Source organism: Cibotium barometz, chromosome 11, assembly GCF_041138505.1.
Source record: "Cibotium barometz isolate CiBa-2024 chromosome 11, ASM4113850v1, whole genome shotgun sequence".
In the NCBI taxonomy this organism is placed as follows: domain Eukaryota; kingdom Viridiplantae; phylum Streptophyta; class Polypodiopsida; order Cyatheales; family Cibotiaceae; genus Cibotium; species Cibotium barometz.
The window spans coordinates 12,945,552-12,961,735 of record NC_141056.1 but is presented as its reverse complement, the minus strand read 5'-3'; the positions used below and the strand labels follow the sequence as shown (position 1 = coordinate 12,961,735).

The following is a 16,184-nucleotide window of genomic DNA, read 5'->3' as shown; positions in this document are numbered from 1 at the left end:
CACTTCATCAAGGAGAGAGTCTTGGTGGGTGACATCGACTTGGCCTATGTCAGCACCACACAAGATCAAGTCGCTGACATCTTCACGAAGGCCTTGGGAGTTGAGAAGCTCTATAAATTTTTAGATATGCGTGGAGTTCATGAGCTGGAGATAAGCTTGAGGGGGAGTGTTGAGATGTCAAGCTCAACATGAGCTGACACTCACGAGGCGCTTGCATGACCGTTCGACATTTACATCATTGGCGACATATCTTCGCCAGAGATTCTACAACTGAACTACACCAACTAGTCTGCACCTACCCACTCCTCTTAGCATGTTCACATTATGGACCGCTTGTATATACTCTATTATGTGTGTTAGCCACTTTATCTTCTTAGTAGACCTCTTTTGTTGTGTGAAGAAGAAGAATTTTTCAGCCTCTCACCTTGTGTGTTCTCTTCTAGGGTTTGTGTGAGTGTGTGTGTGCTTGCAAGAGCTCAAGATCTCTTCCTTCCTGCATCCTTTCATTGAACACCCATGAAAAGGGGTTTAAGGGTAAATGTCTAGGAAAGCAACAAAGAGTTGAAGTAAGCATAAGAAAGAGTAAGTGAAGGAGTGTCCCTTGCATGAATCTACACACCACACTAACCACCATAGCCTCTTCATCAATAGCCATCCAAGTACATCACTAGATGGGGAGGGCATCATGGATGCAAACCTAGTCCACATTTGAACCCAATGATGACGTTGGTCTTGTGTGTCATCTTTTCACACCATACCTGCACATTCTAGTGGGCATCTACCTTCCAAGCCCCTTTTCCCTTTTTTATATTATTCCAATTGGGGTCTACCTTCCATGTCCCTTTTTTACATTATTGTAGTTGGGGTCTACCTTCCAAGTCCCTTTTTTACATTATTCTAGTTAGGGTCTACCTTCCAAGTCCCTTTTTTACATTCTAGTTGGGGTCTACCTTCTAATTCCCTTTCATCCCTTTTCTCTTTTTTACCCTCTTCCTCTATGTTATTGTTTTAAGCTTTGTCTTTTCTTTATCCAAGTTAGAATGCCTAAGTTCATGGACCTCCTACTAAGGATCATTTAAGAAAAGATCTTTATAAGTTTGTGTCATGAGATGAGAAGCGATCACACGAGCCCAAAACATGGCTCTCAAATATCGAGCAGAAAGGCAACCCATCACCCTTATCTCACCAGGTATCTTGGCTTCACCGATCCATCAAGCACGCCATCGCACGTTTTGCCTTGTCAGGTCACACTCGTCTCATGTCTCCCCACCATGGCCAAGTTAGGCTCGGGTCATTCCCTCCATCTCGATTCCATGATCCCCACCAGTTTGGCCTCATTGGCTTATCGGCTCAACATAGCTCGCATCTTGATGGCGTTGTCGTTTCTACCATTTTTTCTTTCGTGGATCCCATTTTTACATCAGCACTCTTTGCTGTCAAGGTGGGGAGGGCATCCCCCAAGGTATGCGGCACCTCAAAACCCCACCGCCAGGCCTAGCGTGCCTACGTGCTACATGAGTGCATAATTAAGTATGTCTGTCTCTCCTTTGCATAATTAAGTATGTCTGTCTGTCCTTTGCACTTCATTCCCATCCAAGAGGCCTAACGTGCCTAGGTATGAGTTTGTCTCTCCTTTGCACTTCATTCCCATAAAGATGCATGAAGCTCGATGTGAGCCAGCATCCCTCCAAAGCCCCCGTGGATAGAAATCCCAACCTCACATGCACCCCCTCTTTGTGAAATTGACATCCTTGTCAATTGATTTTCAAACTAGACTGAGCATCTTCATTATCACCATGTGCCTAAGTGCTGCTAAGAAAAATGAAAAGCGAGAGGTCTTAACTTTTTCTTTATAAACATGAGTAAAGTCAGTGTCTAACCCATTACATCTGTGAATATTTTTATTTATGACCATGAGTAAAGTTACTGTCTAACTCGTTATACAATTGTGTATATTTTCGTATTATTGATCTACATTGGCCTGAACTACAAGCCCCTGCTTGTGAGAGTCCCCCAAATCCCCAATGTGTGAGGCACAACACTATAGTGTTGGTCCCTCATGACTCCTATTTGAGTCAAATGTAGATGTCTTCTAGACAATGCAACACTTGCCTTGAGTTATGAAGTACCACACCACAATGTTGGCCTTCACGAATGCCTTCTTTTTTAAGACTAATGTAGTTCCACAATAGTGTAGCACCTTGTTGGTTCCTATGTCCTGTATTTTCTGGCCTTCTTGTCATTGTTGCAATCTCAAGAGTTCCCAATGATCAATCGCCGGGGAGATCAAATTCGTTGATTGTCATGAACTTTGTCTTCTTGGCCTTCCATCACGCCATTCTAATCTTTGTTGTTGATGTTGTTGAGGACAAAATTTTCTTGGTCACTAGCTATCTTGACACCACGATAAGCTTTTTGCATGTTCTTTACCATTGATTCCTTGAATCCTTAGTTTCGTGTTGAGCTTGTTGCCGTTTACACTTCTTGGACATGAGTTTCCCAACCTTACTTACACCAAATCTTCATGTGTTGATGAACTTGCTTGTAATCATGGGCACAAAGTCCTCTGGCTTGAGCATGCTCTAGCCTTCATGACACCATGCCGGCCTATACATGATCTCTTACCTTCATGAACTTCAACCATGTATACATGTGAGCCTTGATGCTCAAATCTATGTTGGTTCCATTATCTTTGTGAACTTGCTTATGCTCGTGGGCACAAGGTCCTCTTGCTTGAGCATGCTCTAACCTTCATGACACCATGTCGGCCTATACATGATCTCTCACTTTCGTAAACTTCAACCATGTATACATGTGAGCCTTGATGCTCGAATCCATGTTGTGTCCATTTTCCTTGTGAGCCTTCATGCTCGGATGTAGAAGTTGTGGACACAACTCTTGTATACATGTGAGTCTTGTCTCTCAAATCTATGTTGTGTCCATTGTTCTTGTGAGCCTTCATGCTCAGATGTAGAAGTTATGGACACAAGTAGCTTAGTAGGCTAATCCCAAGTTACCTACTTGAGTGTGTGCCCTTCTGGTCCTCCTTTGACCTCATGTAGCACGTTGTTGTGTACAAAGACGTTTGCCCTCTCTTTTGGGGTGCTCCTCCTTGTCACATTTACTTGCCCAATTGTCAACCAGTTGAGGAATCTCCCTTGTACACACAATGTTAGCAGGAACTTCAAGTCGCCCATGTCTTGGTACCACACCCAACACAAGGGTCCCATACCCGCCACATCATGTTTCTTAGGACTAACGCCCCAACCCCATAACTGATCGCTTTAACTGCATGCATGGCCCTTTGTTGTTTCTTTGTTTTTTGTATACATTCCCTTTTTGACTTTCCACCTTTGCTCACAACCTTGTAGGTTTCATCCACATGTCATTTCTTCTAGGAGGAGTACATTCCGCGCACCTCACGCTACCGTATGCTGGTGTCATTTGTCATATGCAAACTTCTTCCTTGCATCTGCACAAGAACAAGTCTTCTTCGCTCTACGGTGCATCTTACTTGCCTCATGGTAGTCTCTAGCTTCATAATCACAAGCCTGCACCTCCACGGGTCAATTTCCCCATGTTACCTTCAACCCTATTCTTTTGCATTCTTATAGCTTCAGAGCCCCTTCATTTCGGCCAATTATCTGTTTCAAGTCAATCCACTTCCTTTGGAACCTACATTGCCATCTTTGCATTATGTTGATTCTTGCTCAATTCTCATCTGCTCATGCATTCAAAAGATCTACATTCCCTTGAGTCCCATCTATGTACATGTCTTCAAAAGATCTACAGTCCCTTGAGTCCCATCTATGTACATGTCTTCAAAAGATTTACCTCCCAAGTCATACTTTTCAGCTAGCTCGACAACCCCTGCCATATTGCAGTGGATGGTCTTAAAGCTTTGTAGACACTTGATGACACCTCCTTTGATATTTTTGTGGCATTCCCATCTCGCAACCACGAATTCAGATGTTGCCCGTTCGTAATGTGCCACTTTATCTTCATTGCGTGCCTTTGCCATTTGTTTCAATGCTTCACCTTCCATGGTGGCTTCTTTATGTGAGGTCCCAAGCCCGATGTTATTATTTGAAGGGTTGTCAGCCCCACCAAGACCAAGTTTTGTATCTCTTTGATTCAACTCGTCTATTTTGGGCCTCTGTTTCAAAATTGGCCCTTGCAAACAACTTAGTTTGGACTTACACTCTAATACCTTCCCTTTGCATTCAAACCATCATTCCACATGCCAAACAACTTACTTGTCAACTTTAGATTTTCACAAAACAAACAACACAATGGCATTCAACTTGAAAAAACTGATCACTTTTCATGTAGAACATGTCCCCAAAATCCATCGTTTGGGTTACCATCCAGAGCTGCCTTGTTATTCAAGCTTATGTATCTGCAGCCCGAATCCCCGACGGGCCCAACCAAGCATGTCATCATGTACCCTACGTCCACATGCTCATGATAGGTATATGTATGTAATGATGGACAAATTCCTTCATCTTGACAACTCGATGCTCAAAAATGTGTTTTTATGTTGTCGGCTAATTTCGTGTCATCGTTTGTGTGGCCGTCACATAGTCTTGCTCGAATCACCATTTTTGCCTTTTTCTAATGTTTTCCCTATCCTGCCATCACACGCCCCTTGAGGCTTCCCAAATAACTCTACTTTATACCAAGTGTCACGGACCCAACATGTGGTTCCCGGACATCGGGCCGCAAGAAGGCGACCCATCACCCCCATCTCACCATGCATCTCAACTCCATTGGCTCGTCGAGCGCATCATCGCACATTTTGCCTTGTTGGGTCATACTCATCTTATGTCGCCCCAACCCGGCTCCATGACAAGGTAGGCTCGGGTCGTTCCCTCCATCTCAATTCCATGATCCGTCCCGGCCTCGTTGGCCTGTCACCTTGACACGGCTCACCCTTATGACAACTTTACCATTTCCATCGATTTTCTTTCCATTTCTGCACCAACACACTTGTCATCAAGGTGTGGAGGGTATTGTCGGGGCACATGGCACCTCGTAACGCTACCGCCATCCGTGAGGCACATTACGTGAGGCCTAACATGCCTACCCGGTGTGTGAGTACATTCCTAAGTGTGCCTAGATATAAGTATGTGCTACACCTCTTCTTTGTACTTTATCCTGGATAGAAATGCCAACCTCATGCCGTGTCCCCCCCCCCCTTCGCCCTTGGGCACCAAACAATGCGTAGCAAAATGCCCGAACCTCCCACACTGGAAGCATGCCCCCAAGTTCACTTCAATCAATTAGCACGGATATGCACACTTTATTTAAGGTCCTTCCCATAGAAGAATCTGTTGGCACATATAGGGTTGGACCTAATTGTTTGGCACGATGCCTGAAAGGGGCATTCTGAGCTTCCACCCTTTCTTTTCCATTTCTGTTGCCACTCATGTATGAGGGCATTCATGATGATGTGTGTGTTTTCACCAAAACTTGATTGTGATGTGTGCGCGCGTGCGCATAGGGTGATTATGCTGGTGACAATTGTTATTTACGGTGCCTACTTCCTCCTGTTTCTGCCAGAAGGGATGCCAGCATGGCATGGCAAAGGGATACTCGGTAGCTTCTCTTCTTTTGATTAATCACCACTTTAACCTTCACATTGATATTTTAATATCTTGTTCACCTACTTAATAGCTCTCTTACCACCCTTAGCCCATAACTTTGTTATTTGATGTTTAAATTAGTAGCCATTTGATCATGTGTATGGACATGACGAGTACTCATCATGTCCACTTCAATCACGTTCATTTGATCATATATGGGTTCTACCTTGATATGGGTTTACATTAAAAGGAACCCATCATGTCCGGTGTCATTTGAAGGCCAAAATGGGCTTCAAATTTAAGCATTGATCTGATTCTGATTCCTCAACAGTAAATGAATGACTTTACTTAAAAATGACTGACTAGAAATGAACTGCATAAAGCAACTAACTTATAACCTTGTTCTAGGCTTTGAAACAATATGACCATCGAACAATAAACTTAATGGCCAATACTAACACCCCTTCATGTTCTGTATTTTAAGCACATATAGCGTAATACTCACATATCATACTATCACAGGAATGGATTTTCCCTTCATATATATAATTAATTGCGGCTTCTAAGAAATCACTACAAATGGGACGAAGCCAATTCAATATTCATGCTAATGAATGCTCTAGGGACAAATCAACAAGGAACTGAAGACTCTGACAGCTCCGATATCACAACACAAACTACTCCTATTGCTAGTCAATGCCTCGTGAAGTCTACATGTACAATATAATCCTTTGTCCTAATCAATAACTAATGGACAATGTCCAAGTTTTTTTTTGGGCATCTTTGGGCTTGTGTGCATGTGTGCGTTTCATGCCGCCGTCAACGGTTATAGCCATGGCAGGACCATGGATATACAGGAGTAGTGCTAACAAAGACATCATACATAGACGCAAGTATTGAAGTTAAAAGAAAGGAAATCAGCCTTTACATGAGTATCTTTATGTAACTCCAGATTCTATGTTTAAAGGACTGCAGCATGTTGAAACCACTCTTGCAAAACTAGATTACCACAAAGTGACATAAATATCATAATACTATATTTATTTTCTGGTAAAATTGTGTTCTGTGCACACAATACAGTGTTGAGACACTAAGCTTACTCATGAATGTCTTAAGGGTGCTGCGTTTGTTTAGAAAAAGTACGCTAGAAAGTCTGGACACGAGTGCCAACTTAGCTTCCTGATCTTTACGTAATCATGATCTCTACTTTGGCAGCAGTAGTTTTGGTTCCACTCGTGCCTTGTGCCAACAGACATTTTGCCCCTACATCTTTTGAGGTAGCCCCAAACATGAGGCCTAACCTTTTTGTAGCCCAACTTCCACATAATAGTATCTCTCACTGTGATCGATGACACAAATTCAACAAGAGCTACTCACTATTAATCACTAGACTTGACCTTCACCAAGCAGAAGCGTTTCAAGTACACGTGTTGAAGAATACAATAGTGCTCAATCCATAGAGCTTCGAAATAGCTTCATCAAATGTAGCTGTTTTTTAACCACTAGCAGGAAACTTGGTGTTGATTTTTCAGTTCAAGTTCAAGGATTCCCACAACAGAACATAATAAGCATATTGCTAGTGTACAAGTAACTACAAATTGTTTAACAATGACTCAAGACCAATGTTCCATGCTAACAATTCCATAAGTGATGTTTGTGAGGGGTCAGATACAAATAATCATGTCATGTAAATCAAGCAGTGGAAAGCTCGTCCATTAACTAAAACTCCCTGTGCACAACTACTCTGACACTAGATTATGTGAAGATGGCACTAGCATCACAAGTCTACAGTTTTTGGGTCAACGTTGCATCTTCTTTCTTGGAAGGATTGGCGCTACTTGCCTACTTAATTGTTACAGAAATTACACGCCCTGTCAAAGTTCAACACATTTCATATTCAAGACATTCCCCTTTGCATAAACACACATGTACTCTCTCTCTCTCTCGCTCTCTCTCTCTCTCTCTCTCTCTCTCTCACACACACACACACACACACACACACAAAACAATACAAATTTCAAATTCTGCTCAAAGCCTCTAGAGAATCTAGCTTAGCGACAAAGCACTGGAGACAGCAAGCTCCCATTTACATCAAAACCTTATTTATAGCACGGAAACTCCAACAAAAGCTGAATAGAACCTTCGGGCAAGGATTCATAAGCAGCGAGGCGGCCGATAATGACACATTGACCTGTGAAGTGTAATAATGGGGCAGACTAGGGCTTCACAGTGATGTGTTGGTTTTTTACATGTGGTGCCTACACTCATTGCTAGGTAACGCAAAATCCTTGATCAAGCTACAGGCTGAAATACAGTTCAACCTCCATTGCCAATCAAGGTCATTACATTTCCAAAACCCCAAAGGGCCCAAACACACTTCTTTTGGCTAGTATTAGACAATTAGGCCATTACACAAACACATTTCTTTTAGCTAGTATTAGGTCAAGATAATAGAACCACACAGCTTTGACAACAATCGCTTCAACTCTCTGAAAAAGAATTACCGATAACCATGTTGTTTCTCTCAGTTCTTTGCCTCTGAAATCTGTACACTGCTGAATGCTCAAGTACTGCAATAAAAGAGGGTAATCTGAAAAGGCCCCAAACAAACATTTGGAGCAACTATAACCGACTTTCTGGTTGTTCACAAGAACGCATCCTTCTCAAGTAACTTCAAAACCTCTGTTTGGTCATTGAGCTTTGCTACATCAATTGGAGTTTTACCATCCAGATTTTGTAGGGTGCTGTGACAAAATAAAGAAGTGTTATCGCTCTTCTCCTCGTAAACAAGAGAAACGTACTAAATGAACCAAGTCCCTTCTACTAGAAGTTGAACATACAAGGAAAATGTCAAGGATCTAGTCCTCATTATCTGGAGGCAGGCACTTTTTATGACAATATCTAGAATTCTTGGAAGGATAGCAAAGAGGGAAAAATATGTTGATGGGAGAGAAAGTGGAGGGCCTTAATAAATTGGAGCAAAACGAGGACAACACCAATGAAGACACAGAGTGGTCCACAGATTTTAATCCAAAACACGTGGAGGGACGCAATAAGGTGAATTCGGTGGCCAGGTTCGAGGGCCATGCTGTAAATGTGAGGAGCAATGGGCAGCTCCCATGATGTCACATGGAGGACCACAATGGGGATTGATGGGTGGCTTGAACCGATGACCGAGATGTGACCCAAAAGGGTAGGTAACCTCACCCTCATGCTCATCTATACAATATTGTTCTATCACCACATTCCCTAAAAAACGAGCAATGAAGCTACACATCAAGAAATGATGATAGTACACACTGAACAAAAGTTCTTTAGCATGGAAATGAGAACCAAGGCTCAACAAACTACTGTACTAATCAACATAAAAAGGATACTTACACAGCCGCTCCATTTTTTAATAGGAGCTCAACACAGTCCTGTCTTCCATATCCAGAGGCATAATGAAGAGCCGTGTTGTTGTTCTTGTCCACAGCGTCTACAGCCACTCCAGCCTCCAAGAGCACCTCTGCGCACTTGACCTGCCATGAGAAATAACTCAATGCTAATGCTTGAATTTCTATAAAACCTGTCTAGCTATTACCCCACAAAAACAGAAGGCTTGCATCACATGATAATAATCCCTAACTTGTCTAAAATTTTGCTTAAATCTGTATACTCCAACTTTCCCTAAAAGACAACCGGCATGGGTGTTTAAAATACTAATTTGATTTTGTCACAAACGTTGCCTTAAAAAGGGTTATTGTAGACTCACCTCTCCATACCCACACGCAAAATGTAAAGCAGTCCGCCCTTCAGAGTCCTTTTCATCTTTATCAGCTCCATCTGCAAGAAGGGCCTTCAATGCCTGCAACATTGAAAGCTGACGGTAAATTGAGAGCCATACGTGACAAAGATTTTTTTTAAAACATCTTACTTTTAAACCCTCAGCTCTTCATGTCACGAGAAGTAAGAGATTCTCCTTTGCAAAGAGGAGCACAGTGGAAATGAGAAAGGTAATGCATACTCAAACCACATATACTGGAGAGGTCCAAGCATGTGCGTTGTGTGAGTGAAAACAACTGCTTGGAGAGAGGCAAGCAAAAAAGAAGTGATCAGTGACCGACCTCCACATCCCCAACACTTGCTGTATGATGCACCGTCAATTCCTCATCTTCCTCCCCAACCTCCTCTCCTTCATGCGCATCAGCAGATTCATCTGCAAACGGCATCCCTCCTGGAAGTGCAAATCCCATGACATCGCTGAGCTTACCTAACACTTCTGGATCATTCCAGTACCTGCACAAAACAAACGAACTCTGCAATAGATTCAAGGACCTCTGAGCCTCTAATTGCACAACTAGCCATCATACATCTACCCTAACAGCACAGCTGTCTGGCAGGCACAGCTAGCCTGGAAACCCTCTCGGAGATAAAGAGTCTCTCACTAAAGGTATGGAGAAGACGGACTTACAAGGACAGACCCCAGCTGATGGCAACAAAGTCAAGGCAGGCTGCAGTAGACATATTCAAACATCTAGCATGCAAATGCAATTCAGCGAGCTGCTGCAGGGGTAATAAGACTTAATCCCAAAGCAAAGGTGGAAGAACTGATCTTAAATGCTGAGAGCAAGACCAAGAGTAAGGGCAGAATAGGCATTAACATGCATCACCAAAAAACATATTTTCATCAAAACACTCTGCTAACTAGCACGGCAAATCCAATCCATACTTCATCATGGCTGAAGGTCCTCCGTTCTCAATCTCCTCCAAAATGGGCTTCAAGGTTGGATCACTTCGAACCTCTGCCATCTTGGATTCTAAATGCTCTTTCCGTGCAGGGTTTGTTAGGTTTTCTAACATGCCAGCCATTCCAGGATCCTGAGAACAAGTAAGCCCAGCCATGTATCCATTCATATACACCCAATTTCAAAAAGCATTCATGGAAACTGCCAGCTCCATCATGTGCACAAGTGAGTACATTGCAGAGAACCTTATAAAACACAAAAGAGCCAAGCCAGTATTCACACCTGCAGGAGTGCACCGCCAAGTTTCTCAGCCATGGTCATGAACTGGGGATTCTGCATAACCTGTTGCATGGCATTAAAGTATTGTTGTGTGTCTAGTTGCGGAATACCATCTCCAGCACTTTGGACACTGTGTTGAAGTTGTTCGGCCATGTTGGTAAAAGCAGGATCATTTGCTATCTGCTCTGCAAGCTCCTTAATACTCGGATCCTGCACCAAAAGCAGTGATAATGAACTTTTGTCAATAACAAAACATCAAGGAATTGTATTGCCGGTATATCCATGCTAGGCCATGTATCACATCAACAAAGCTCATTTACAACATCGTGCATGCAGGGTTGTCATTAGACCTCACTAGCAGCTTTCAAAGAAAATCACTGGAAGTTGCTTGTGTGCCAGTGTTATTTTAATAACAGCATCCCAAGAGTTATTGCATTTATAACAATGTGAGTTCTAGTGTAAAAGATGAGAGGAAGTGGTTTGACAGTAGCTGAAAGTTTTCACAATCACACACATTTAGAAGATCTGCCAGATGCCATATCCAATACAAGGGTCCGTGGGCACCTTGGAACCTTGTAAGGTGCCTGGAACAAGCGTTTGGACAAGGGGAAGCATGCTTGTCAGCAAGTCTCTCAAATTTGGGAAGGATTTATCGTGGAAACAGGCTGAGAGTGTGGAAGGGCAATTTATAGAGGGCACCCCGTGTTTTTAAAGGTGTTCACAGTGCACGCTCTCATTAATGGTGGCCAAATTATAAGCTGGCCTCTGGGCATAGACCAAACAAGGTAATGTGGGCATGGATCAAATCATGGGCTGCTACATTACTCCGGACACCTATGGACTTTAACAAAACATGTGGCATTTATACTTTGCATGGTTTTATATCTTCTTAGGTTAATTAAAAAAATGTCGATTTCGAGAAAAGTCTCGCCCGTACATGCATTTGCACTTCACTTGTCACAATCGCCTGATTGTCTGTACCTTCCGTAGAGCTTACATACACCCATACAGCACCCTGCCGTACAGCCTGTACACCTACAACTGCTCGTACAATCGTTGTACCTGTTGCGTTAGGTTTAACCCTAATGTGCAGGAAATGGAGGCAGAAAACAGCACGCGCGCACACACACATGGAAGAGCAACACAATGCTGAATGTAATTGAATCATAAGGTTGTATGTACACAACCACGAGTGCAAGGCATAATAAAAAAATGTTGTCCATATGGTGTCCTTTCACACCGGGTGGTCAAGGGGGGAAAGCCCTCCGATATAGAAGGTAAAAGTGCCCTTATAAGCCCATGTCGACACCTAGCACTACCACGATGACTTTTCCTAAACTGATCTCAAGCATGGAGCTCAAAATCACCCCCTGGCATAGAAAGAACCTAGAAACCGAGTGCCCTCTATATATATGAACACGCGCTTAACACCTTGTCAATGCTTTGTCCCTGGGCTGTCCATAAATTTGCTCGGCTGGCACACTCCAAACTGTATGTCCGGCCTTGTGTTACACAAGTATATGAAGCAGCCGACAGCCTAGTTGTAAAGAGTGGCATCACAAGGCTCTCCTACGTCATACATACTCAACCTAAGCCCAGGTTCTACTGGAGTAGAAATAGGCTTACAATCCTGAAATTTGAACCGTTGTCGCAGTCCCTTTATGTATTTGGACTGCAGAAAAACAAAGCCCTCGTGTGATTGTACAAACTGTATGCCCAAATAATGGTGTAGCAGCCTGAGATCTCACATCTCGAATGAGGATTCAAGATCAGCCTTGAATACTACAATTTTACCCTCATTGGTCCCTATTAGCGACACATCATCAAATCCTCTTTGTCACACCTTAACGTAGAGGGTACTCTCCGTTTGACTATTTTGAAAGCCTTGGCTGGTCAAATAAGCATGTATCTTTTCATACCAAGCTCGAGGAGCTTGTTTGAGGCCATACAATGCCTTGTATAATCTACATACTTTCCCTTCTTGACCATGCGCCACAAAACCCATGGGCTGACTCACATGCACTTCCTCGTGCAAGTCCCCATTAAGAAAGGCCATTTTGATATACAATTGATGTATATTCCAACCATGATGGGCAGCGAATGCGATAACACTTCAGATGGTGGTCATCTTGGAAGTAGCTGCAAAAGTCTCATCAGAATCAATGCCCTTTTGCTGAGCACATCCTGTCACCATTTGGCCACCCAATTGGTCCACCCGTGCTGTAACTCGCGAACAGAATTTCCATCGGAGTCGGGCCAAAAATAGCAACTCTCCTAAATTTTAGGAGTGTGGTCCTTTGTATTCTAGGATAATCCCCCATTCCCAAAGCTTGTACTTTCCAAATATTTAGACATCCTGGAGTCCACCAGACCCCTTTCATACTGGGAAATGTCCACGCTGGTGACACGTGCTTTCTCATCATGTATGTACATTAGACTGGTGTCCATGGCAGTTGTATAAGCCGGGGATTGATGCCACTCATGTGATATTGTGGACTTGGCTTTCCATTGGGACTTGTACCTCTGTGTACATGCCCGAAAATGCCTGGTGGATTGGTGTTCCATTGGGTTTGGTACCTCGTGTACTTGCCTGGAGCACGTCTATTTTGGTATAGTCTCATGAACGGGGATTGTCCATACCATTGTTGCATTGCATAGCATCTTTATGTGTTTGCTTGCAATTGAAATTGCATGCTGTTTTCATGCTTGCTTGACCAATGTGTAGTTCCGAGTAAGGGGACGCCTGCCCGCGAACTGTGCGTGTGAAACTGTCTGCTGACATGGTTATGTGGCATGTGACAGGTGGTAAGTATTGGTCATAAACCTAGCCTTAGGAGTTAGCACTAATTTATAAGTGAGTGTGTACACACTTCATTAAGTTTTGGGCGACCAAAACTCACTTATAAATTATGACCAGCCCTGTGTTCACACACACTGATGTCCCAAGGTGGACATAACCCAATGTCCACCGCCCAGACCTTGTCCCCTGTGTACAAAGGGAGTAACCAGCCATGTGTCCACTCTAGCTTACTCCACAAAGCTCTTGCCTGCCACCTACACTGGACAACTCACCACCTCACTCTTCCTCCTCCCTCTAGAGATTGGCGCCTCCTTCATGAGGGCTGTTGGGCTGCATTTTCTGCACTTTCTCCTTCCCAACTCCATTTCCAAGCTTGCTAAGGTGTTTCTCAAGCTTCCAAGAGTGTTTCCAGATGCTAATCACTCTCCTACACACTCCCAATGACTGAAATTGAGAAAAACAGCTCTCTTTATTGCTGTAATTTCTGGTCTTTTTGCTGAAAACCCTAATTTCAGCCCTCCTTTCTCAAGTTGAACCATAGGGGAAGCTTTCCCAAGGTTCCCTTCATCCTCTTGAAGACTTTTGTCGCAAAGAAATGCGATAAATCGAAGAACTCAACACTCCAAGGACTTCCATCGCGAAGACTTCCCCTGTCATCGACTCTACTTGCAATTGGTAAGCTTTTATGCTTAAAAATGGAAGAAAGTAGCAAGAGGGAGGAACCGGATTACAAGATCACATACCCTGTGTAGTGTTCTCTTGTCCTACGTGCTCTCTTGCATATTGTTGCTACCATGTATTGGTGGAACAATAGAGAGCAGATGGTAGGGAACATGGGCACTTGAGAGGGTAGTGTGGATTGCAAGTCTACATCGACAACCACTTGTTTGCAATACTGTATTCATATGCATTGGTATGGAAATCTGGTCAGAAATGCCCATGACACTATGTACTTGATTCTCCCAAGATCAATATACTTTATTTAAGGGAGGGGTCAGCCGTTCCGGCTCATTGTGTGTCTCTTGTCAATTCAGCAAATTACTTCTTGTATTTGAGCAAGTGTCCATCAAATCTTAGTGTATTTCAGTGTATTGATTAGCATTGTGTTCAACCAAGTTACACATCCCTTTGCCACAAGTCTTGCTTTGTACCTATCAATAGTACCATCAAACTTTCCTTTGACCTTGTAAACCCACTTCGTACCAATAGCTTTCTTGCTTAAGGGCAAGTCAACCAAGTCCCATGTGTCATTCTTATGTATGGCATCCATCTCATCATTCATAGCTCTCATCCAATGTTTATTTTCCTCAGCTTCGTCAAAGGAGTTAGGCTCATCTGCATCACAAAGACTACTCATCCAAGCGACATCAACATGATTTCATTCTCCTGAGCTTCTAGAACTAGATCCATGTCCTACTAATAGATCCATGTCCTACTAAGGGAAGCAGAGAGTTTGCTCTCTTGCAAAATACGGACCAGCCACCTTGGGACTGATTTAGCCTCTTGTAAGGCTCTCCTCTCTTCCCTCACAATGTCCTCCTTCTTTGGTGAGACCGCCAAAAAAAATCTCTCGCCGACTTGATTTGGGCTTCTCCAAGTAAGCTCTACCCAGCCGTAGTTTCACCTGACCTCCTCCCTCTTCCGCCCAAGTTCTGGACTCCCAAGCCAACCGCCGTCCATTCCCACCACCAAAAGCGGGCGGCACTAGTGAGGAGAGGACCACTGCCGCTCCTCCCACTTGCTGCACTAGTGGGGAGAGCAACACCAACGCCCCTCCCAACCACCACCGACAGTAGTGGGGATAAGACTACCGCCGCCACAAGCATCCTCCAATAGATCGTGTCCTCGTCGAACCACCTATTGTACTAGTCATTGTACGTGCTGTACCAACATTTTTACTTGCTGTACCTGCTGTACCAGCCATCATACCGACTATACCAACCACTGTACTGGCTGTACCAGCCATTGTAGCTACTGTACCGGCTGAATGGAGAGTTGTACTTGCTGTACCAGCTCTATTGCATGAAGACCCGTAGTTTTTGGGGAAGAATAAGTACCCACACGGAGGTATATGGATTATGTTGTTGACTTGGCATTTCCACAGCCTATGTTCCGGCTTGGTTGCCTCGTGTTGGGCTGTGTTATGGCATTTGTATATGGATAATCCGGCATCTCCCGTGGGGAGAGTACGGCACTCAAAGCTTGTACATGATATTATTCTCCTTGGGTAATAAAATACTCCAAGGGGGGGGGGGGTCGGCCCATTCCGGCCTCTATGCGGTGTCACACGTGCAAGCTCCATTTTCAGCAGTTGTGGATGTTTTATCGCTTTTATGTTTTATGCAAAGTGATGATGGATATGTGTTAAGGCTGTGGCTATGTTTAATTGATTTAATATGCATTGATGGTATCAACAAGTGTGTCAAAGGCCCTAGTGCCCCGGGCACCGGGCACCGCCTGCGAGTTTTATCTACGCAAACCAACCAGCAAAACCAGGCGTCTAACCGGCAATCAAGTAAGAGGGCTCCCAACAACAACAACAACAACAAGGATCAAAAGAAGAAGGGCCATAATAGCTCCGGGAAGGAGCAACAAGATGGGCCTAAGAAGACCCCTGAAGAAAAGATCAAGGAGGGCCTTACTAGAGGATTCCTGCAGTCAGATAAAAAGAAACGATACTTCAAAGAGAACAGTTGTTTTTTCTACCACCACATGGGACATGCCAATATGGATTGTACCAAATGGCAAGCGGAAAAAAGAAAACAACCAACCTCTACAGTGGCTACCACTATA

General features: G+C 43.6%; 1 protein-coding gene across 1 annotated transcript in view; it reads right to left on the bottom strand.

The window, feature by feature from the left end:
* Positions 1 to 7,670: 7,670 nt before the first annotated feature.
* LOC147633774 (ankyrin repeat domain-containing protein 2B-like) overlaps positions 7,671 to 16,184 on the bottom strand; it is a 36,192-nt gene continuing 27,678 nt past the window's right edge. The window contains exons 3-8 of the mRNA XM_086804797.1: positions 10,595 to 10,801; positions 10,297 to 10,445; positions 9,692 to 9,863; positions 9,340 to 9,432; positions 8,967 to 9,106; positions 7,671 to 8,329 (exon numbers count right to left, since the gene is read on the bottom strand). Coding sequence (XP_086660923.1) covers positions 8,230 to 8,329; positions 8,967 to 9,106; positions 9,340 to 9,432; positions 9,692 to 9,863; positions 10,297 to 10,445; positions 10,595 to 10,801 — 861 coding nt within the window. The 3' untranslated portion in view covers positions 7,671 to 8,229. The remainder of the gene's footprint in view (positions 8,330 to 8,966; positions 9,107 to 9,339; positions 9,433 to 9,691; positions 9,864 to 10,296; positions 10,446 to 10,594; positions 10,802 to 16,184) is intronic.